This window comes from Cavia porcellus, unplaced genomic scaffold (assembly GCF_034190915.1).
Source record: "Cavia porcellus strain 051 isolate PalLab524CR breed Dunkin Hartley unplaced genomic scaffold, mCavPor4.1 scaffold_11, whole genome shotgun sequence".
NCBI classification, from domain to species: Eukaryota; Metazoa; Chordata; class Mammalia; order Rodentia; family Caviidae; genus Cavia; species Cavia porcellus.
In genome coordinates, this window is record NW_026947494.1 from 42,974,102 (window position 1) to 42,999,475 (window position 25,374).

Genomic DNA, 25,374 nt, shown 5'->3' on the forward strand with positions numbered 1-25,374 from the left:
GGATGAGCATGCTGGGACCTTCTATGCTGCATAAACCTTGCAATTGCAATTTTAGGACCTTTATTCTCTTTACGAAAGAAGCCAGGGATTTTGCTTTCCCAAATAATAGCAAAAGCAAACAAGTGTACTGTGCTTAAAAGGCACAATGCTTGTCATATATTAATGTTTTCTTTTCCTCATCTGTACAGTAGGGATTAGGTAATGACTGAATCCTCACAACAACCCTAGGAGACAAGTACAAGGTGACTTGCTCAAGGTCATACAGCTGCTTCATGTCAGAACACAGACTGAAGCAGGGAAGCTTGGCTCTGAAGCCTGAGTTTTGTTTACTGCTCCACATATGTCTTAGAGAAGGAACACGGGCAAAACGCTAAGATCTTCTCACGTCTACAGTATTGGGAACTCTCCAGCTTTCTCCGCACCACCTTTTGCCTCTTATTTTGTTAAACATATCGGCTTCCCTAACCCTCACTCTGCTCTTGTCAACCTTGCGCCTTCCTCAACAAAAAGCTTTGGTGAGAGCCAGACAAGGAAGTTGCTGCAAGGACACCCTGTCAAGGCAGCCTCTCACCTCTGCAGGGGAAGCCTTTCTTACCTGCGCGGGTTTTCTAGAAGCATTCACTAAGCACTCAGAGAACGAACGTTTATTAGGCATGCAAATGCTGACTTTTTTTCTAGGAAACTTAAAATCCTAAAAATTCCTCAGATAATTCACTTCTAAACAGAATCCTTCCTTGGCTAGCTCTCACTAGCTCCACACACCTCAGCGCCGGCCAGCAGGGGGCGACGGCGGCCACGGAGTGGGCCGGGCGGAGGGGAGCGGAAGCTCGGCCGTCGCTTGCTCTCGCCTGGCGTGCGGCTCTCGGCCGTGGATTAGCGCAGCTGGGGACGTGGGAGGCCCGGGCCCCGCCCGCGCCCGGTGGCGGCGGCGGCGGCCCAGCGCGGCAGTCTGGGCTGCGAGCGGAGCGGCGCGGAGTGGAGGGCGCGACCGGCGGGCCGGGCGGGGGATCCGCGCTGCCTTCGAGGACCGGACTGCGTGCCAGGGTGCGGGCAGCACCGCGGGCCACTCCGGCGGGCTTCGCATTCGGGGCGCCGGGACCATGGCACTGCGCGCTCGGGCGCTGTACGACTTCAGGTCGGAGAACCCCGGCGAGATCTCGCTTCGGGAGCACGAGGTGTTGAGTCTATGCAGCGAGCAGGACATCGAGGGCTGGCTGGAGGGGGTCAACAGCCGCGGCGACCGCGGCCTCTTCCCGGCATCGTACGTGCAGGTGATCCGCGCCCCGGAGCCCGGCCCGCCCGGCGACGGCGCCCCGGCCCGCTACGCCAACGTGCCGCCCGGGGGCTTTGAGCCGCAGCCCGCCGCGCCGCCAGCCTCCGCCTTCCAGCCGCCGCAGAGCACCTTCCAGCCGCCGGCCGCTGGCTTCCCGTACGGCGGGGCCGCCCTGCAACCGGCGCCCCAGCAGCTCTACGGCGGCTATCAGGCCAGCCAAGGCAGCGACGACGACTGGGACGACGAGTGGGACGACAGCTCCACGGTGGCAGACGAGCCTGGCGCGCTGGGCAGCAGCGCGTACCCCGACCTCGACGGCTCAGCGGCGGCAGCAGGAGGCGCGGCAGGACGCTACCGCCTCTCCACGCGCTCCGACCTGTCTCTGGGCTCGCGGGGCGGCGCGGCGGCCCCGCAGCACCCCCCGTCCGGGGCCAAGAGCTCGGCCACCGTGAGCCGCAACCTCAACCGCTTCTCCACCTTCGTCAAGTCTGGCGGGGAGGCCTTCGTGCTGGGCGAGGCGTCGGGCTTCGTGAAGGACGGGGACAAGCTGTGCGTGGTGCTGGGGCCCTACGGTCCCGAGTGGCAGGAGAACCCTTACCCTTTCCAGTGCACCATCGACGACCCCACCAAGCAGACCAAGTTCAAGGGCATGAAGAGCTACATCTCCTACAAGCTGGTACCCACGCACACGCAGGTACCGGTGCACCGGCGCTACAAGCACTTCGACTGGCTGTATGCACGCCTGGCTGAGAAGTTCCCGGTCATCTCGGTGCCTCATCTCCCTGAAAAGCAGGCCACAGGCCGCTTTGAGGAGGACTTCATTTCTAAGCGCAGGAAGGGCCTGATCTGGTGGATGAACCACATGGCCAGCCATCCGGTTCTGGCCCAGTGCGACGTTTTCCAACATTTCCTGACGTGTCCCAGCAGCACCGATGAGAAGGCCTGGAAACAGGGCAAGAGGAAGGCTGAAAAGGACGAGATGGTGGGCGCCAACTTTTTCCTGACCTTGAGCACGCCTCCTGCCGCTGCCCTGGATTTGCAGGAGGTGGAGAGCAAGATCGATGGCTTCAAGTGCTTCACCAAGAAGATGGATGATAGTGCACTGCAGCTCAACCACACAGCCAACGAGTTCGCGCGCAAGCAGGTGACAGGCTTCAAGAAGGAGTATCAGAAGGTGGGCCAGTCCTTCCGTGGCCTGAGCCAGGCCTTTGAGTTGGACCAGCAGGCCTTCTCTGTGGGCCTGAACCAGGCCATCGCCTTCACCGGAGATGCCTACGACGCCATTGGCGAGCTCTTCGCCGAGCAGCCCAGGCAGGACCTGGACCCGGTCATGGACCTGTTAGCGCTGTATCAGGGGCACCTGGCCAACTTCCCGGACATCATCCACGTTCAGAAAGGTAAAGCCTGGCCTGTAGATCAGGTGGTGTGGAATGTGTTGTTCAGGCTGGAAGTGATGACTTTGCCAGGGTTATGCTTTATTCTCCAGGTCCAGGAATCGGGCAGAGATGTGGATAGCTAGGTCTTGGCTTAGTGTGTTCAGTGGATCCTTGGACAGGTAGCGTCCTCCTTACCATAACTTCCACACAGGGAATGAATACTCCTCAGAAAAGCATCAGAAAGTACCCCTTATGACAATGTTAACATTTTAGAATTTGAATGGCTGGGTAATGAGGTACTTAGATGTGTAATCTTGCATAGAATTAGGGGACTCAAACCATGTTAGGCATCCGTGTGAACACTGCAGTGTTGCTAGTGATGGGAAGAAATAATGGGGAAGACTGGACCTCTGCAAATAAAGGTAAACCTGCTGCTTCCACCCTGCACACCTAAATCTCTGTGATAGTAAGGTAATTGAGAGTATTTCTCTGAGCTGAGGCAGTGTAAGGACTTCCTGCATAGGCTTCTTGAATGCAGCCTTTGTAAAATAAGGTAAAAGGCCCACTGAACTTCCAGGAGCGTCATTATTTTGACTTTGGAATGTGAAATAAGAATGTTGTTTACAAAAATAGTGTATGGAATATAAATGCATACTAGAGGTTTGGGTTTGAGCATAATGTTTATGTTACTCAGCTGTCAAGAGTATGTTTAGTAGTTTTTAATGTTCCCAACTTTTGGTAAAATGCTGAAATTGCAAGTTTGTTTTTTTTTAAAATAAAATTATAGCAGTAGTATCTGACCTAACATTAGCACTCGTGTACATTCTGATATAATGCTTCATTCGATTGAGAGAATAAGGAAGTGAAAGTCTGATATGGGGGGAGGGTGGGAAGGGAGTCAGCTAATCCAGCATCCTGCTGGTGAACACCTCAGTTGATAACCAGGTCTAGCCTTTGTGATGAGGTGCCCTAACCCAACCAGTCCATTTATGAAGATTCCCTCATCTTTGATTTGTTCTTTCTTGTACTGAGCTAAAATTTGTCCCTTGGTTGGCTTTCCGTTCTTTGGAACCACAAAATAAATCTGTTCCTGGACAGGCCAGGCCTTCAGACATTTGGAGCCAACAGTCTCATTTTCACTTCCTTCCTTTCTGCTCCCCTCCTCCTTCCAAGTGTGACTAAGTGTCTAACTCTTATTGGGGGCAGGAGGGGTAGTGTACCAAATATCTTGGATCTGTTCTTGCTGCTTGCAAACTGCAGTACCTTGAACAGCTATAGGTCTCATTTTAGTAGAAAATAGTTACTTGGCAACTTACAGTTTAGAGATAGTGTGCTAAGATTGAGCTTCTGAGCTACTAGTAATATTGCTGCTGGCCTAGTATTAAACTTGCATCTACATTCCTTATTTATTTTTTTTACAAAAGTTACTAATCCTTGAACTTTTGGTTGGCGCTAATGAAACTGATTTTTTGAGTTTCTAATGCAGAGCACCTTTATGTTTAAATTCCCTTGTATTACATCATTCTGGATCCGTGCAGGCTGCCTGTTTACATATTTCTGTGAATTTTTATGCAAATTGTTAGTAAATAGTTGAAAGAGAGCAGAACCAAATACTATATTTGCAGCACTATTGCAGGTGAGATGTCAGCTTCAGGTGGGTATCAGTTGATTCACTTTCTAAAAATCTAATGTTTACTTATTAAACTTCCACCTTTTATTATTAGTAGCACATGTTTGCAGTACATATTGTCACATTCCTTGTGTGGACTTGGTTCATGTACATAAACACCCCTATTCCTTTTCATCCCCTTTCTCTCCCTTCCCTGACTCCTTTCTCATCTCTTGATCCCCCACCCATTTGAAAAAAATCTCCCCCAACTTCCTATTATTGTCATTTATGTCTTCTACTCAGCTTTTGTCTAGGGCCCTGCCATTGTATCAGAAAAGATACAGTGTTTATCCCAAGGACTTACAGTTCACTGGGCCTCAAATCATACATTTCATTATTTTAATCCTAGAAGGAGAATTGTTTCTAGTTGCTTGGGATCTGATTCAAGGGCACTAAACATAATCTTCAGAAACTAGAACTCGGGTTGATATTCAATATAGTTTGTTTTTACTGTCGCCTTGGTGTGTGATGTACAGGGAGCTGTGTCCCTAGATGACGTGTCTTTGTAATGCACTACCTTTTAAAGCTAAAGCGTGTGATACATAAGGCCAAAAGATCTGGTCACAGCCTGTCTTTTATTAAGGGTGCTGATGTTGGCGATTTTTAGAAGTGGCCATGAGATGAGTATCACAAGCCTGGGTAAAGCTCTTTGTGCATGTTCAGGACACAAAAGTGTTGGGTGTGAAGAGCAGCTTGACTTCTCCCTCCCCCCAAACCCGACTGCACAGTTGCTATTGGAATGACTCCTTTTCAGTATGAGCACTTAGGAGTTTGTTTATGGATTGATTTTTTTTTTCCTCTAAAATCTCAAAAATACAATCCATCGGAAATGTTGACTGTGAGTTTTGAGAGGAAGATAGTAACAAGGACAAATAAAAATCTTTAAGCAGTTTAACTAGTCTTTTGTTGTATTTGGTCCATGGTTGCTGTTTCAATTTAGAGAAAATTCTTAAAATTCATAAACATTCAATATAATTTTTTTATCTCTGAAGGCTCCATTGTTTAAGAGAAAAGCAGTTTTTTACTGCTTTGACACTTTATATGTTCTCATCATAAATAGAAAGCCTATACTGAGATAGAACATTATTCTAAAGTGCATTTTAATTACTGAAGCAATTAAGGGAAGTTAGAGTTTTTTCCTTAATTCTTAGAGGAAAGGAAAACAACATTAGATTCCTCAGTCTGTTTCTTATCAGGAGCCTGCTGTGGTTAGTTAGCATTTAAAGTGTTCTAGACTCACGCTATTCAGTGCTGTATCCATGAGCCCCGCATGGTAAGTTAAAATTAAACAGGATGAAAAGTTCAGTTCCTTAGCCACACTGGCCATATATCAAATGCTTAAATAGTTGGCGGCAAGCGTGTTGGACAGCAGACGTGGGGAACATTTCCTTTGTTGCTTAGAGTTGTGTTGGATAGCACTGCTTAGTTGACTGTAGTTCAGATGTCAACCCTGCTTAAAATTCTCAACAAATTGATTATCTTTTATTATACATTCCTGGTCATCCCACGGCATCTCTTCTCTCCCACATAGACTTAATTGGTAAAAACAGTTGGGTTGTGGGGGAGCAGTTTCTTCTGGATCCCTGGTTGCAGAACTTCCTGGTGACTTGCTACAGGAGCACAGGTCATCAGTGTCAGTGTGCTCATCTGTTTATGGCCTGCATTCTTGTCTCAGAAAACAAACAGGTCCATTGAGGTCATCCTGGTGGGGACCCAGCAACACAATGAAATTGGGAACGCCAGATACTCTTAATGTGGTGGGCTGGCTTTTTCGGGCTCCACTCAATACTGAAACCGGCATTCAGGCATATGAAGGGTTAGTGCAATACTCAGCAAAAGTGAAGAAAGCTCTATGATTCCTTTGGTGAAAAGGGAATTCTAGAATTCTATTTTTTTAAACCAACTAATGAAGCCTTAGGTAAACAGGCCTGTTTACATTGATGGAGTAGAGTGGGGAAGAAGGTTGTTTTTTTTTTTTTTCTATAGTCTGAAGTTCATTAATTCAGAATTTATTTGAATTTTATTTATAGTTTGCTCTGACCTAATAGGAGTTCCTTAATTTTTTTGTTTCCAGGCAGCTCATTGATCTGGGAATATACAGTATGCACAGATCTGTCACTTACCTGAAATCTCTGCGGTTTTGATTTTCTTGTATTGAAATGGTAGCATTTTGTCTTTCTGGTTTTTATTACCATGACCTACAATGTGTCTTTGTAATGCTGTCGCTTGTGAGTTGGGGGTAATATATAGAATATATTTCCACTATCAGTTTCATAGGGTATTTATTTCCAACATATGATTAGTTTCTAAAATTTAGTAAAACCATCTGAATGGCAGCAAATTATTATGGTTTAAAAGTTTTACATCTCTCTCTTGAGAAATATTGCAAAGGGGAAAGACCATAATAGTTAGTTTATGAGGAATATTGCTTTCATCCTTATTTATAAATACAGGCTAGATGACTGAGATCAGTCACCTAAAGTCAAATTGCTTCGTTCCAAAGTAAGAGTATACAGTCAGGTTGACTGATGTGTTGGTAAAGCCTACCTAGTTTGAGCCATGTGAAGCAGGGCAGCAAGACTAGGTAAATAAACAGGCAGTTCTGTTCTGTTCTCTTCAGTTAGACATGCAGAATCTGTTACTTGGTCTAGATGGAGCACCTTTTCAGCAAAAAAGTACCCCCAGGATCTCAGGAATGGTACACCAGTAGTGGGCTTATCAGTCCTGCAGGGTAGGATTTCACCATTGTGTGCTTTCTTTTACCACTAGCAAGGTTGGTCTCTGTCCCTCAGACATTAATAAAAGATAACCAGTGTCCCTGCAGGGCACCCAGAGTAAGGTAGGGTTGCAAGGAGGCTTTCCTGTCCATTCCGAATTCTCCTGTGCTAAAAATAAGCTTGAGATGGAGACACCAGAAATAAAGAGAAAAGGGTTGTAAGCTTGATAGGGAGACACAAGAAATAAAGAGAAAAGGGTTATCTTAAGCTCAAATCTCCCTGGACTTCCCTCCACCCCCAGCTATTTTTTGAAAAGACTTGCCTCCGGCTGTAGCCTTTGGCCACATTTGAATTTTTTCAGGTAACTTTTGAGGCTTTTGAAATGGATGACTCAGTTTCTTGATTACATGTGACTGGTTAGGGACTGTCTTTGTGCAGAAGCTAGGTGGATCCCTTGTCAGTGGTTACTAGATTTCTTTTTTTGAGCCCTTGCAACCCTTCTCCAAATCAGAGGAGAAGCCCAAACTGATAAACTGGTCACAGCAAAACCCAAAGGAGGTAGAGACAGATTTGCACTTCCACTCTAGCTGTCCTGGAAACTCTTGGCATCAGTGGACCCCATTGGACTTTCCTCTTTATTGAGAAATACCATTCCTGCCTGAATGTCTTAGAATTTCCAAGCATGATAGTAGAATCCAGATTTTGGAGAAATTTTGTGATTCACTTAAAAACATGACACGTCTCATGTTCCTTTTCTTTGCATAGAATAAAAATCATCTGTGAGCAGATTAAAGTTCAGTACCAAATTAGATTTAATGTGCCATCTATTTGTGAAGCTCCATTGTATCATTAAATGCTTATCACCAATAAAATGGGACAGTAATACTTGGCTCTGTTTGATGAAATTATATCCAAAAGACAGACCTGAATCTCTTGCCACCTGACATTTTTGTGCACACAATAGATTCTGGTGAGGCAGTTGGCACTCAAAGAGAGCCTCAGTGAGTTCTTGGACTGGTGTCATGATAATGCAGTGTGCCATGTCGCTGAGAGCCAGAGGAGCGGCGGAGGTGGGGGAGACAGCCTGCTCTTGGAGATTGCAGGCTGCATAGTGGAGATGGCTTGGGTTTGACAAGACAGCAGAGTCAGCCAAGAAATCTGGTGTGTGGAGTGTCCTCTCTGAGAGCAAACCCATCTAGACCCACAGGAGATCTGGTGGGTCAGTGCATAGATGATAGTGTGGAAGAACTTGTAGCCAGTTATTCTGACACCTGTAAGATTCAGTTCTCTCATTGGCTAAATGGGAATACTCCTTTACAAGGTCTTCATGAGGACTAAATGTTGTGATTCATAGTTATTACTCATTAAGTGTTTAATTTTGAAAAGTAGAAAGGTGCTTTTAAAATGGGAGGCATCTTCCATTAAAAGATGACTTCAGTAACCTTATCCCATCAACAACCTCTTACCCCAGAATTTTAAGCAAATGCCCAAGGAATCATTAATTTGGCATAACATACTCTATTTCAGTCAGGTTGTCCTGTATTGCATACCAGAAGTAATTAATGGTAGCAGAGGGATAAGTACCGGTGTTGTGGAGTGATCATTTTGTTGTTGTTCACATTAAAGAATTTATATAAATTCTTAGCAGACCTCTTCCTCCAAATTAATTTTGTTGGGGGCACATGAACTCAGCATTTCTGATGTTTATTTTCATGACCTGTAAATATGAGGCTCATGATTTCCTAGACAGTATTTTGTTGATTTTTAGTAGCATCATTTCTACATTTAAAAAAAAATAGCTCCTAAGTGTGCAGTCAACATTTGGATAGCCTGAAGGCTACTTTCAATAGTGTTTTGTCTAGGTATGTGACTGTAAGCTGCAAGCATGAAAATCCTTTATCAACCAATACAAAAAAACATTTACACATTTTTAGTTATTTCAGGAGACATGACTTACTGCTTAGGTGCTCCCAGTGTGAAAGTGATTGATACCTGGCCTCCTGCTGCTGCAGAGGGCCCCCAGATATGCTGAGCCTACAGTGCAGTAGACAGCTGGAACATGTTCTGTGACCCATGTAGGGGATAGAATTAATAAGGCCACCAACGATACACATTGTAAGTTTTTCTCCTGCAAAGTAAGCTTCATTTTGAGTTCTAAATACTATCTCTTCTCCAAAGTAAAAATAATTTGAAGTTAATCTTACATATAAACTTGATTAAACTTGAGTATATAAGCTTGAATAAGTTTTAGTTAATGTCATTTCTGTCCTGTTCTTGGAACTTTTTAATATCTTCCCTGTGATTTTACTTCTCATTTTCTGCTAAAAGATTTTATTATTGCCAGGGATTTAGCTCAGTGGCATAAGCTCCTACCTTGCAAGCACTTGGTTGTGAGTTTGATCCCTGGTTAAAAAAAAAAAGATTTTATTATTTAGCAGAAAGGAAGACGGTGGTTAAGGAAGGGCTCTAAAATCATTAGACTTGTTTATGACCTATTTATTCCTAACTTTGGACCTTATTTTATTGAACAAACATTTAAATGCCCATCTTAGTCCAGACCCTATTAAAGGTATTCCAGCTGTATCGATGGCCCACATAAAGAGTACCACTCTTTTTTTAATTATCGGTACTGGGGATCAAACTCACGACTGCCTGCTTGCAAGGCAGGCGCTTACGCCGCTGAGCTGAATCCCCAGCCCCTAAGAGCACCACTCTTGAGCTTACAGTCTAGCAGGGTATTGTCACAAAATGAAAAACCAACACAGTTAGTAAATTGTAATGTATGTTGGAGTGTGAAATGTGTTTAGGAAAAAATAAATGGAGTAGGGAAAACGGGTTGGGAGGCAGGACGAAATAATATAAAGGATAGTCAAAATAGATCTTGTTGAAAGGTGCGATTTAGGCTGACTTGAATTGAAGGAGTGATGTAGTTATCCACACAAGTATCTAGGAGGAGAGCTTTTCAGGCAGAGGTACAACCAGAGCAAAGCCTGGGCCGGGGGTGGGCCTGGCAGGTTGAGAAACAGCAGTGAGGTACTGTGGTTGTATCTAAGGAGAGTCTAGTAGACCGGGAAGTCACTGAAGGTGAATTTGTAAGGCTGTGTGGTCAATGTTAGGACTTAGAATAAAAGTACAAGTGAACATAAGACACTGCAGGATTTTGAGCCAAGAGATGACATCCAGCTGGCCATTTTATCAGACTGGCTCACATACTGTATGGGAATACAATGAGTGGGGAACAGGAGCAGGTGTGAGCAGGGAACCAGTAGTCTCCAGTAATGTGGGTGAACACTGAGGATGTGGAGATGGCGAGGAGAGGGTCTCACCCTAAATGTATGGTAAAGGTAGATTCAGGGTTTTCTGAGGGACTGGATGTGACCTGTAGGGAAGGGAGTCATTGGACTCCACAGATTTTGGCCCGACCAACAATAAAAATTTACTGGCTACAAGGGTGGGATGGACCACTAGGACTTTAGTCCTCTTAGATCAGGCTCTTGCATTCTCAGCTACATCCCCCACACTCAACACAAATATAAACAGTCACATCCCTGATCATGTCGTCTTCCCCAAGTGTCCCACTTGGAGCCTGGTCCTTTTCTGAGTAACCTTCATATACATTGCTTGGTTATTGGCTAGTGTGTGGGACTCATGTTTTTGTTATCTGCATTATATAGCTGTACTAATTTGTACATACATAGGAAGTACTTAATGAATGCTGTTGAATTAATGAGTAGGTGCTCAACTACTTCATGATTTGATTTTGAGATAGAGGTCTTCAGAAATTTAGAGAATACTTTGGTTTTTCTATTTTTATAGTGATGAATAACAATTTAAAAATGTACAGGAAGTAAGGAAGGGATCGGATATATTTTATGGATAAAGTCATTAATATGTCAGTGATTTAAAAGTCTTAGACTTAACATGTAAAGTGACTTTCACAATTCGTTGGAGAACGGAGTGAAAGTTTAAAAATGTTTTATGTGTCAGAGAATTAGTATTATATATCTGATGACATTTTGATTTCTTGTGTGTGTGTGTGTATATACAGTACACACACACACACAGATACTTCTTTCCTGCTTGGTAAACTTTAATACTTTTATTGTGATCCTTTTGGCTTAACTCAGAACAAGATCCAGAGAGAGCGTTCACTTAGTTAATTGTCTTGGATACACATAGATACTGACATTAGTTGTTGAGCAGGAAGTTCCTGTCCTCAGGAGAATGCAGTGCTGGAAGGAATGTGTGTACAGAGAATTGAGATGAAGGTAGGTTTAACTCTGCTGAGGATAAGAGAGTACGTGGGAGTCCAGAAGATAGAGAGGCATTGTTGGTTTGTATAGAGGTTTGGGTGGGTGGGTAGCATTTGGTTACCCCTTAGAATGATGGTCACATTTGATTTTTAGAGAAACATGGATTGGAAGTACACTGCTAGTCTTGGACATTGTTTAGGATACATTTGATAAACTTGCAGTCTTGGCTGTGTGGGTTCCCAATATTCAGGTCAACAAGGAAGACTGACTGGCTTCACCATATACTGTGGCATCCGCAGCTGTAGACAAATGCCATAATGTAAAGTAGGGCAGAGAAGGGTGTAATTAAGTTTGAGGAGTGAGTAGGTCAACTCAAGAGTAGTTTCTTTCAGTCTCAGTCTAACAAGAGTTTTGAAAACAGTTGCACTTTTCTCAACCAGTCAGAGCAGGGGCAAGGTATTCCAGACTGAAGAAATCATGTGTTACGGAAGTCTAAGGCTCAATTCTGGCCACCTCTCAGAATCAGCTGGGGAGTGATCCCAGGTGTAAACTGGGTTCCATGCTGCTTATGGATATGGTGAATGTGAATGTTAGGATGATGTTGCCTGGACGTTGTGTGGTCTTCAAAAAAGTACTTCATGTGCTTTTGATGTACTGGAATACATTAAATGACTTGCAGAAAAGGGACCATAGACCACCAGTAAACATTCTTGGAGATGATTTGAAACAAGGGTCTCCAGACTATGTCTTGAAGACGAGATCCACCTAGGCACCTGTTTGTGGCACTTGAACTAGGGATAGATGGTTTTTATATTTTATGAAGTACCTACATAACAGCCTTGATTTTTGCCTGTTGATCTGCAAAGTATTTACTATCAAACCTTCTGGGAGCTTTTGAGGAAAACACTCTTATTAAGCCTCCTTTGCAAACAGAACCGAGTCACAGAATCTTAAGCTTGGAGTTCTTAGCAGCATCCTCGCATGTGTGTGGTCTGGCTCCTACTAGGCTGAGCAGATAAGAGGAAGCTGTTAGGGTAGTGCAGGCAAGAGTGGCTTCAGAAAGGAGCAGGTGAATTTGAGACACCTCCTAGATAGAAGGGCAGGACTTGGTGAGATGCCAGCTGTCTAGAGGAATCTAGAGTTACTTTGGGTTTTGGATTATAAAAAAATAGTAAAGCCACTAGTAGAAGTATGCCTGGTAAAAAGAGAAGCCGAAGTAGAAAGAGAAGGAACAATGCTAAAGAGAATTTCAGGAAATCCTATTTTCTGGGCCTTTTATTGTTTTATTAAAGGTCAAACTTTGTTTCTTTGTTCCAGGAAGATAAAAGGATGCCCAGGCTAAAATCTCTTAAATAGATCTGCTGACTGGAGAAGGCCCTCCACACAGGGCAAGGCCAGAGCATGAAGTGGCACCAGCTCTTGACAAGAGCTACTAGGCAGCTGGGAGCTGCGCATCTCCAGCCAGGGCTTTCTAGGACTTGTAACTAAATACCTATATAGGGTCTGCAGCAAGACATTTTAAACTAAGATGTCAGCGGGGGGTCATCTCAGAGTTTGTATAAGACTCCTATTTTTTGTGTACTTTAAAACAGTATGTTTCTCAGCTCTTCAATTTTATCTTTTATTGATTATTCTATGATTGCATTCAAGAAAGTCTAGATATAGCCAGTTTTTTACAGCTACAGAAGCAGGAAGAACTCCAGGAAAGAGAGGTCTTAAGTTTAAAACAGCTCGTTTAGGAATTATCTCCAAAGCCTGGGGATCATCAAGTAATGTAAGGTGCCAGCCATTGTGGCACAGTGGGTAGCAGGAAACCAGGAACACAGGAGCTCCCTGTCAGTTGATGTCCCCATAGCTTGAGATTAAAATTTCACTTCCAAAGTAGATGTTATTTGAGGAAAGTACTTGAAAGCAAGAAATATACTCTTTGGATTTATTCTTCTAATTAATGTTGTAAACTACAGTCCTCTCAGACACCTTCAGAGACCTGGCTCCTGGAAGGCCCTGGCTGTGATGGCATGCACCTCACAGATCCTGGTGGCTGGTGTCAACAGTTGGTGCCTTTTTCCCTCTGCCTAAGGCAGGTGGGCGTGTCTTTTTTTGCAACTTGTATTTAGGTGTTTTGTTTTGTTTTTGCCTATGCTTCCCTTTATCTCCCTAGAACAAAAAAAATGAAGGTTTTTACCTTTTGTGAAAAGTAGTTTCCAAAGTTCACTCTTGTCTTTAGAATAACTGTGTTTGTTGTATGTAAAGGGAAAACCCAAAGTGCCAGCAGCTTACAAGCAGTTAATGCTGCTTTATTAAGATTCTATGAGCGTAAAATATTAAAGAACCAATACTTATCTTTGTTTTCCTGTGCTGGAGTTTTAATTTAAAGTCTTTGTCTTTATTTGCTTAACTGTGAGAAAGTTGGCATTTTCACCACTGTGTCTAAATTACATTGTGTCTTAAAACTATCACTACACTAATAGAATAATCCTTAATTTTCTTTTCTATTTTTGATGCTGGGGATTCATTGTACAGCTTTGTGCATGCTGCATATGGGCTTTACCAATAAGATTCACTCCCAACACATTTGATAATTATTATAAACTGCAGCACAAGAACCTTTATATATATATAAATTTCCAAGATGAACAGCTTATGATTTGGTTTTTTATTTCTGGAACAAGGTGATTTATGTGGATATAGATGCATAGTGACTAAAAGTGATCATTTTGAAGGAAGTATTTATGCTTGTAAATGTTTTCATTCATACTGAATGTCATTCTGTTCTTCGACATTAATTAAGTGGTTGTTGAATGAAGCTGTAAGAGCTTTTTACTCAGGATATAGCAAAGCTTTTATCAAAACCAAACTACTTATATCTTCAGGACCAAACCAAGAATAGAGACCTGAATTCTTTAAATGATTTAAGTTTTTCACCAAAAAGCAGCTAGGATTTTCTGCAGCTTTATTTGCCTTGTCTTGACCCTTTTCCTTTTTTAAAATGGCTAAGTTCTCTGTCATTTATTACAGTTATGAATTGAAAGTAAAGTTTAAGTTAATTTATCTTTGAATTTTGATAGTTCTTAGTTTTAGGGGCTTTTTTCCTAAAGGATCACTGGCTGGAAGTCAGTATTTGCATCTTGTTACTGTGGCCTTAGGCTGGAGCCTGCTTTGTACGACATGGTGCAGGAATAGAATTCTCAGGACCCAAAACAGGTTTTGGCTCATGCATCCCTGAAATGTGAGCTACCCAGGGGCCTGGCGTGCGCAGCCTGTTGAGGCTGAATTTTGGAGTTTGAGATCTCTGTGCGCCTCGTGGTTTCCATTGGGCCAGGTACAAAGGAACCATCTGAGGTGACCAGATCAGGTTTGCATGAAGCTGACCACCATAGTAGTATTATTTAGGTTCTCAAAACTTCACTTTATACTTCTGAAAATGAGGGTGATGATTGCTTCCCTTTTGGGGTCAAAGAAGAGAAAATGAGAGATGCAAAGTACAAGCCACTGGCATGTACAGAGCAGGTGGTTCTGCGTGACTGTCACTTGGGAACACCACCATCTCACTTCTTTGAATGGGGTGGATGTTAGGCTGGTTTTTTTGAGACATTTTACTCAAAAGACTGTCACAAAGTACAGCTGTAGGGAGCAGAAAAGATTATCAACAAGTGAGTGGAGAATAAAAGGGAGGAAGGACAGTGAAGATAGGCAAGTTAATAGGGAGCTAGCAGGAGTTTGACATACAGATATTATGATAAGAGGATTCAAGTGAATTAGGCCACACTGACTAAATTAACATTTTCTTCCCACATTTCACATGTGCATGGGAATGAAGACAAGCAGTTGCTACTTAGCTGTCCCCATGCCCTTCAGCCTATCTCCTGAATGTCCCTCATACCAGGGCTTTGGTTTTTCTGGGGCAAGGTCTTAGAGTGAAAATCTACTTGATGTTCTTGGCACACTCGTGGTTTCAGAATTAAATAAAGTGCTTTTTTAAAGAGAGAAAACACAGTCTTTGGATCCATGTTGCTTAGTGACTGGACCTTTTGTGTAAGTGGTTTTGGGAGGGACAAAACACATTGAGAAGAGGAAGATGTGGGTGAGCAAAGGAAGGCAGAGTGGAGGTGCAGAAGCTGATCCAGTTTGATCTGCAGCACTAGGAGCACAGAAGCCCCGCTATGCATTAAGAGGAAAAACTGGAAGGGACAAGCAGCTTTCTTAAAAGGAGCGTGTTGATGCGCTAGTTAAAATGCCTGAAGCAGTACAGCATGAGAGGATTTTTCTCTGTCTCATTTTGCTGGGTCAGAGCTTGCCAGGAAAGTTGGTTTTCCTGGTAAATCAGAAGCAGAGGACCATGAAACAGTACAGTTTGGTGGAGCACATGTGCATTTGCTGGTGTGCTTGTTTATTTAGTTGAAACTGCAGTGGGCTTTCAATAGGTGACAATAGAGCCTCATTGTCGCTTCATTGTCATTCTCATTTTGGGGAAAAACAAATTAAACAAGTGACATTGAGATGCTTCTTAAACATTATTTTTTATTGATTAAAATGGTTTAATGACATGCTGTGTAAATAATGTAGTACTTTTGTCCATGGATCCGACTTCTTGGATCTTAATTTACAAAATGAAGTTTTTTAAAGTTTAGCCCTTTAAAGTGTTAATATTAATGAATTTTATCAAATCTCTCTGTCTCATTTTTTATTCATTACAAGCATGAATTATTTAATCTTCCTAAAATCAAGTACATATGTATTGTAAACAAGAACAGTTTTTTCCTGCTGTACTCTTTCCAGCCTGAGCATGCTATAAAGCTATTCAAGATGGCTTACACTGCAAAGAGACAAAGAGACAAGGTGGGAGAAATATGGAAGGGAATTTAGGATCTTAGATTTTTGTGGAGACAGGTTTGGTGATAGAGAAGTAGAACTAAGTGTCTTTAAGCCTGGACATTTATAGTAACTATAAAAATGAATCATATTAGGGATTTTGCATGGATAGAATCTACATTGGACTTAGGAAATTTTGTTAGTGGCAGGTCCTAAAGCAAAGTAAAACTATGGGTTTAGATTTCCTTTTATATCTCAATATGTGGAAACAGAAGGGCCCCTGACATCACCGCATACACCTTAATGGAATGGACAGCTCAGAGGGCCAGAGGATTAGTGGGTAGGTGGGGCCAATGGGTTTTTGTCACAAATTAACTGTGGCACTTAGGACAAATGACTTAGTGTGTTGCTTGTAAGATTCCAGGAATTGTACCAAAAACTCTTCAGAGGTGTTTTCAGCTTAAAATAAATAGCTCCACGCTCCAGATGTGCCCTTCTAACCTAAAAATCAGCTGTAGAGATTCTTGTCAGGCTGGACGCTCCTGAGAATTCAGGGCTCCCCCCTCTTCTTTCAGAATAATCTTAGAGTTATCCATTTCCTGGTTGGAAAGCTTGCTATCCTGTGGAGGAACCCTGATAATTTGTGAAACTAATTTAACAAGTAAATCAAGTACTCAACAGAAATGTTTCTCTGAACACGTGAACTTAATGAGAGACCTTGTCTCTGGCCCTTCTGCCTCCTCCACAGAGTCCCAGGGTGAGGACCACTTGGCATGGTGTAGAGGATGGCCTGGTGTCCTGTAGGGCAGCTTGCCATACTTTCTCCTGCTGGGCCCTGGCTGAACTATATCACTTCCTTTTGAGTAATAGCTTTTCCTGTACTTCAAGAACGTGTCAAGGATTTGTTTCCAGTTGTCTAGCCTTGGGGTGATTGCAATATATTTTTTAAATTTTTGTTTATTTTCTCAGTTACACTACTTTATGTGTTATCCTATTGGAAATAGTATTTTCTTCTGGATGAGAAATGTTCCTATTTTTAAAAAGAATATATTCACTTTGCTCTGTACTGTTAGTCCTCACTTGATAATATAGTCTACATCTGCCCGTCATATTGCAGATGCAACTAGGTAATGCCTGTGTGTTAGCCCAAAGAACAGGGATATAGCTATATTTTTATATCCCTTTTATAAAAGTCTTTTTGCCTCTGATCATCCCAGCTTATTATTGTTATTTTTTAAATATTGCCCTAACCATTGAGTATCATTATTCTCACAGTGTAGCTCTGGACCTGGTTTAATTTCTCCTCCTTATTCTTTTATTTCCCTTTTCAGTTTTGAAAGCAGTTTCGCAGTAATGATGTTTGTAAGAGGCTGGGGACTAGCAGGAAGCTGGTTCTTTCTAAATTAGTAGCCACTTACAAAGTAGAGCTTTTGAAACTTTTGCCTGGATTCCATGATAAAAACGTGTGGTCCCTTTGTTGTTTAAATTCTGGGCAATGCTTTTAGCTTTTGTTTTACTCTCCTCCTGGGTTTGGCTTTAAAAAAAAAAGTGCAGTATAGCTGAGAGAAAGTTCCATAGCCTCCACAGCTGCTGTAATGTAATGTATGTAGTCCTGCATCTGGTTGTATTATTCCTCTGCAGTTGTACTGAAGCCACTACAAATTAATTTTTAAAGCTGTCCTAAAAGTGGCGGTTTTGTCCCAATAGTTTTCACTCCTTACATTGCTAAACCTGACTGAAAATGTTGCAACTTCTTTGTTTCCTGCGATATTTACATTTTTAAATAAAAAAGTTAGGAAGTGTGAAAATGTGAAGATGAATCCCAGCTTGAGAATTCTCATATCAACAGCTACATCTTTGCAACAAGACCGGAACTGAAGTTGTGATAGTGGTACTATTTCACCTCTTACCAGTGCTCGCGCTTTCATTTCTTTTGGAAAGATACTCTGGTGTAAATTCAGAGATTTGCAGTAAGTGGGTAGGTAGAGGTGGGGCGATAAGAAGCTCCTTGGGTACCCTGAAAAGTAGTTGTGTGTCTACCCTGATACTGCCAGTGTGCATAGCATGGGTGTTTAAAAGTGTCACATGTATTTCTGTTGATTCCCCATCAGTAAACTAGTAAATTCACTTCCGTAATACCTTTTTCATAGGAAGGACAATGTTACACACTTATAATTTATTATAATATTTAGGAAAAACTATGTAATTGAAGGATTGTAAAATAACTTTTTGAAACATGGCTTTTTTGTAAAAAATACATATAATCTGGCTGTCTTTCAAAGGTGGATCTGGAAGAAACTCGGGTTAGCCACATTTCAGTTAAAAGGGGCCTTTTTTTTCTTTTTAAAAAAATGTTGCTCTAAATCACGGATGCAGTTTTGTGGAGATATAACCCTCCATGATTAAGCACACTGTCACTGGCCTAGTAGTTTGTATATTGCAGAACCTGTTTAATACAGTGTGGTGTTTTATATAGGTCCTTAATTGTTTCAGATGTGCATGCCTAGCTGATTTGAATGCCTTAAATTGGATCTTGTCTTTTTTGTTTTTTTAAACACGTCTATTATCTCCTATAAATGAGTCAAACTGAAATTACTGTTTGGGTGCTTATTCTTCTAAATGTTTTTTTATGCTCTTCCTAATTTTACAAAATAAATATGGACAAAGCCCATATTTCCTAAAGGAATCAGATGTTGTATTTTTGGTGATAGTTCACAATTTAGGTCATCTTCCAATAGGATCCAAGTAGATAGATGGAAGGAAGGACGAGGTGAGGGAGGAAAGGGAAGATAAGAAAATTGTGCATCTTATAAATATTAAAGGGTTTTACAATGTGCAGTTAGTTAATTGAATGAGATTAGTAAGATTCCAGGGGGAAATTTTCAAATCTAGATTTTTTCATATTTATAATGCCTTTTGAATTACTTGTTTAAAAAATAAGGAAGTTGTAAGGAATGATGGGATGGCACAGGTGGCAGAAGGAGTGGCAGGCCCGGCCAGCAGCAGGAAGGCCAGACAGCCGCTCCCCTCCACTCCTTGGCCTTCGGCATAGCACCCTCTACCACTTGTTTTCTCGCCTGCTTAGGCATCAGTCCTTTTCCATATGTTTGTAGTAGTTGCTTTGAAGTCAGGCATTTGATCCCATCTTTCATCTCACCCTCTTACTGGGTTACTTGGAGAACTTTCAGGCTCAGAGACTGAGTAACTTCCTCGTAGTTCACAGAGGAGAGTAACTGTTGTGAATTTTGATGAGGGTTAGACACTACATGGAAAGTGACCAGCATGTGTTATGACTTTTTTGTCTTATGTACAGTAGTGAGGATTAAACCCAGGGCTTTGCCCTAGCTACATCCCTAGCCTTGTTTAAATTTTGAGTTAGGTTGTTACTGAGTTGCTAAGCTGCCTGGACTGGGTTTGAACTTGAGATCCACCTTTTTCAGCTTTCCAGTGTTGCGATTACAGATGTGCGCCAACACACCCAATAGCTGTGTTTGGTAGCTGCTTTTCCTGTCTGTATGTTGCTGTTCCCCTGCCTCTTCTCCCAGCCCCCAGCTCCCCACCATCTTTAGCATAGTATAACAGGCTCTCTGAGTTTCTGTTTTCCTGTTATGACACAATTCACATGTTGTTTTGGGGAAAGCAATGTCCCACGCAGAATTAGGTACTTTGTGGTCCTACTTTTACATTGTGTCCAGGTGAGAGATGCCCTTGTTCTGAATGTGCCTTGTCATGTGGCTTCCTCGTGAATTTACAGGGCTGGGGCCCCAGCTTTATATACACATCTAATTGTTCTTGTTCTGTCAATGTGCTCCATACATATGAGGCCCTCTATAAATGTTTCTTAAATGAATTACAACTCTTCTCCCAGAGCCCAATCCTTTTGGAACTTTAAAAATAGTAGTATTGTATTATTTACCTAGTAGATTTATGCTAGGAAGAAAAATGAATCTTAAATTTTTCCTTTGTTCTTTAGTATCTAGACTTAGAAAACTTAAAGGTACTACATGCCACAGAGTCCTGGGGTCTTTAATGCTTGTTGTAAAAATGGTTGTGGACATAAGTTGTGAAAACCTCAAATTTGTTAAATTGATTGTTACAGCTACAGCACTGGTTAGTAGAATATAATTTCTAAACATACTGTCATCTGACTTGGTGTCTGACAAGCTGCAATTTAGTTGACATTGACAGAACTCCTGGCCAGGTTTCAGTGTGTCTTGGTGCTGGATAGCATTCTCTGTGGTGAAAGCCCCGCTCTAATTACAGCAAGGCACACTTCCGTAATATTACAGGTGACAGGTGCACCTCTCAGCAGCTCAGCAGGGGGTGGCTCAGGTGCTCATCCTTAGTGTTCGAACCTTGCCTATGGCTTCCTTAGGTACCTTGGATTAAAATCAGATGAGAAAAAAGTTAGTCACGTCACCTAAGACATTTCCCTTCTAATTTTCTTCTCATTCTCTTCTAAAACCATTTTTAAAACATGCTTCATAATTTCGTAATCTGAGTTGTGTTTTTGAGAGTTTTTTCCTTGAGTCCCACCTCCTGTAAGTCTCTCGGTCTTTTTACCTTCAATTTCTGATATAAAATGTGAAATTTACACGAATATAATAAAAATAATGTATTGCAAGAACTTTTTTTGATAGGGAGAAGTCCTTTTGATAAAATACATAGTAGGCAGATTTTAGTGCTTTATTGTTATTGTCAATCATAGAAAAAATGCTAAAAGTGAGTGACCTTGAGATTGACATTTTAGCCTTTGAGACGGATGTCTCCTAGGAGCCCTGTAGACTGAGTGGGTCTGCTCTGACTGGCAGGCCACACTCCTGGCCACAGGGCAAGGCGGGAGGTACTGTATGCAAGGTGTTTGTGTCCCTCCCCTGTGGCTCTCTCATCCCTGACCCAGAGTCTGTTCCTTTTCACATAAAAGTCTCATTTAGAATAAATACATGACATGTGTGGGTATGTACATTCCTACACAAATGTATGCTTATTTGTACAAAATTTGTTATCAGTAGTTCTAAATGTCTCGCGTCTTTGTTTTATTGTTGATTTTGAGAGAGGTCTCACGGTAGTTCAGGCTGGCCTCACTGCAGTCCTCCCACCTCAGCGGTGGGATTACTGACATGGGCCACCATACCCAACTATTTCCTAGGTCTCTGAACTATGCAAAAAAAGTGCATTGTTTTACCTATAATGATTTTATTTAACAGTAGTTCATTCTGTATTACTTTAGCAAGAGATCTGAGGATTTAGGTATCAGGCAGTTTCCTTTGTATATGTTACCATAGGCAGAAGTGAGTATTTGTAAAACAAAGTCTGTTCACTTCCTGACTTCCTAAACAGGCAGCCTTTTTCACAGAGGAGGAGTGCCTCTTCACATACTACCAGGCCATGTCCTTAGTATAATGAATACTAGATGCAGTCAGGATTTCTGAATTTTTAAGCTGGCTGTGTTCAGGTGATCTGAGGAATATCATAACTCAGTCCCAGGGACCAATGAATTTCCTACTGCCAAACATCCCTAGCCTTTTGTGTATTCATATGACAGTGTGTTTCATGAGGCAGGTTCTACCTCACGTGGCACCTGCCATATGACCAGTCTCCCAACTTCACCCCTGCAGTACCCTCTGGGAGCAGAGCAGTTCTTGAGGAGCTGCAACCCTTGAGGCATGCTTTTGAAGTCATCATTAGGGCAGACTATCCCTGAAGTCCTGAAAATATGATGAATTTCGGTTGTTCAAGTCCCTGGTATTCCCAGAGTGAATGTTCTTACAGAGAAGAAGAGTTGAGAACAAGGCCTGGGTGTGTAATTCACTCACTCCTAAGTATTTGAGCTCAGTATGTACACAAGGGGAAGCAGGCATGGGCTGGGCCAGTGCTGATGAGGCAGCCTTTAATTTTATACCTTCAGCCTTGCTAAGCAGCTTCTACCACCAAGCATCATTTCCAGAAGACAACTCGAGTTGGTACCAACAATTCAGAGCCTGGTTCTGAATCTTACACAATCATTCTACTTTTAAGGCAGTAAGTTTGCATATTTTGGGGGGTATTATTTTTATATATAATTGTCTTAATCTGTTGATATAGTGGTCTCACACATTTTAAGCATGTGAAAACTGCTTAGTTTCTTGGTTTGTCTTTTTAAGTAGAGTTTAGTGCAATGTATTATTTGTTAAGAATAATGTCTCTCAAGTAATAGTATAAATATTTTGGCCAATATGACGAGCACTAGTGTTTGATAAAGTGAAATCATAACAATGGAAATGCTTTTAGAAACACTCAAAATTTTTATTTAAATGAATAATTGTACCGCTTTAAAAACTCCAATTCTACTTCTTTAACAGTACCTAAGGTTCTGTGTAATATGTGCCTATATTATTGAAAGACATATATATATACTTTAATTAATAATTATTATTTTTAACTACAGGAGCTCTTACCAAAGTAAAGGAGAGTAGGCGACATGTGGAAGAAGGAAAGATGGAGGTCCAAAAGGCTGATGGCATTCAAGATCGCTGTAACACTATTTCTTTTGCTACTTTGGCTGAAATTCACCATTTTCATCAAATTCGAGTAAGAGACTTTAAATCACAGATGCAACATTTCTTACAGCAACAAATAATATTTTTCCAAAAAGTAACGCAGAAGTTGGAAGAAGCTCTTCACAAATATGATAGTGTTTAATAACTGGACATTGGATTGTGGACTCTTTTCAGTTCAAGGATAATTTCTACAGCATAATAAAAACTATCAAAGAACTATTGCCAACTATCAGTGGTGGTACAAGGATGGTTTTGTGTTCAACTGAAACTCAGCTGAATATATAATTATGTAGAAAAGAAACAGTTAATATGGTTATATAATAGAAACAGTACCACACATTGTAACTAAATTATACTATGTATGCCTACACTACCATTGTAACTTTTGGAATAATGATTATACTATTTGCCTTATTGCTTTTTGAAGTATGGGTATTTTAGTGCATACTTTGTAGACCTCAAAACCCACAAAGGGTCTCAGAGAAGCTGGCTGGATAAAGCCTGCTATGGATGCCTTCTTACTCTCAGATTGGGATTACCTAAATTCAACCTATTCTCTGTTTACAAACTCCAACCAGAGCAGCTATGCGACTTTGTGCCTTTAGACTCTTGGTTTTCATTTCTACTCCCGCCCCCCTTTTAAGTAAGCCCCAAATTTTCTGATCAAAAGAGTGAAAGTCCAGTGCATTTGATGACAAACTGATGATAACCTCATATTGTTGGGGATGGGGGAAGCAGGAAGATCAGTCATCATCAATTTGCACAAGTGTTATCTCCTGGTTAAGACGCTGGTGAGTGCAGAAGAGTGAAACTTACTCTTATCCTTGGATATGAAGTCTGTGGGGGAAGAGATGGTGAACTATATTCTCTTAGGTGTTACAGTAGCATAGCCTCTTCACACAGGTGTCCTGAAAACTAGGTGTGAAGATTTCAGCAAACATGTCTTATGACATGGAGAAAGAGGAGTCTGATCAGTCAGGGGATACAGGTACAGAATCAACAACACACACTCTATTTTAGTTCTTAGGAGGATTTTCTTTTCTCTTAGCTTGAAGGTTTTCTTTTAATACTCAGTTTTTTGTTTTTAAATGGATCTACACTGTTAACTGATTGAGACTCCACTGTGATTCACTCGTTTACGTAATCAAAACTTTTCAGGGATGTCTGTAAATTTCAGTGTTATACGTGATGAAAAGTGGTGTTGGTTGATCTAAGGAGGGACCAGAAATAATTTCTACTATTCCAATACTGAAGGAAAAATTATTGACTTATACTGTGTTTTTAAAAATATATTGATAAACCCACCCCAAGGCCACCTAACTATAAAAATTATTTTAAATATATTCTTTTATTGTTATGAGGGTTAAGACTTTAAAAAAATAACAAAAAGATTCAAAAGCAGCTTCCTTTAAAAAGCACAAAGAGATTCTGGCTTGAAATGCTGAAATCTCAATGTTTTTATAGTTGCTGAGCTAAATAATGTGATTCTTGAGTTTACTGATTTAAAAACTGTCACTGAAAGGTTAAAGTATCTACTGTTTTTATGAAGTCAAACTTACACTGCCTCAGAAATCCATGAGTACTAAAATGGTAACACAGAAGTAAAGAGGTCAGTTTGTACTGGTGGTGAGTCACAATATTTAAAGAAAAAGGTCAGTTTGCAGAAAGTCATAAGAAAAGGTTATTGGAATGATTACTCAACAACAAGTTACTCTCTAAAAAGTAGTCTCATATGGGTTGAATTTTTAAGATCATATTATCATAATTTTGATCTTTGGTTGAGACTTGGTACCTTAGAGTATGTAGAGCCAGATTTAACAACATGTGGCTTTGTCTGTACCACAGATAGGTAGAATATCTCCAAATTCATTGTTCTCTGAAAAAGTAACTTTTCCTTGTTGATTACAAAGTACTGTTTATAAACAAATCCCATATATATGAAATACCAATTTTATTTCAGAAGTTTGAAGGTTATAATTATAGAATTTAAGTTTGACTCTGTATTACACAAATTAAGCACTATGCTTTTCCAATTAATTTAAAGTCACATTTATTTGCCTCTTTATTTTGATGATGGTTTGATTTTTTTTAAAAGTAAAATCACTAAGCTTGTGCAATGGTAGCATGAAAGTTTTCTGAGGTGTCTTGTATGATTGTGCTTTAGCCAGGTGGACATAGCTTAAATTATAAATACTAAAATTTAAAGTACAAAGAGGTATAAGTTCATGCTGCCCACTTCTAAGAGAACATACGTTCTTCATAACTGATTAACATTATGTCACTGATTCATAGGGAATTTAAATTAAATTCTTTGGGTTAGAACATCAGAAATATTAGTGTCCATTTTCATCTAAGATCTTTATTCTCTAACGTTCTTGGTCCTGTTGAAACATTTCAGTATATAAAAAATACTGCAATGTTAATATCCAAGAGAAAAGCCATTATCATGTGTGTACTGGTCATCATGATCAGTGTGGTACAGTTTTTAAAAAATAAACTATCATGCCCTTCAAGCCATCATTTGTCTTTATTTCCAGAAGTTGTAATTCTGATACATGATGTGTTTAGAACATGAAAGGTGTACACCTGAGCCTGGTTTTGCTATTTTGGTTACAGAGCTGTTTATGTACTGTAGCTATAATGCAGTGAATCTGGTTCTGCAGCTGTGCATTGTTATCCCGTTATCCTTCCAGGCTGTTTTATCTGAGAGTCCAGTTTCCACCCAGGATGGGGAA

The 25,374-nt window shown here is 41.2% G+C and overlaps 1 protein-coding gene across 1 annotated transcript; it reads left to right on the top strand.

Annotated features, from left to right (window-relative positions):
* The first annotated feature begins 896 nt into the window (after window positions 1–896).
* Snx18 (sorting nexin 18) lies at window positions 897–25,152 on the top strand. Its single transcript, XM_003470181.5, has 2 exons — window positions 897–2,670; window positions 22,528–25,152. Exons 1-2 carry the CDS (start codon window positions 1,101–1,103, stop codon window positions 22,779–22,781), a joined length of 1,824 nt encoding a protein of 607 aa, XP_003470229.2. The 5' UTR covers window positions 897–1,100; the 3' UTR covers window positions 22,782–25,152.
* Window positions 25,153–25,374: the final 222 nt, after the last annotated feature.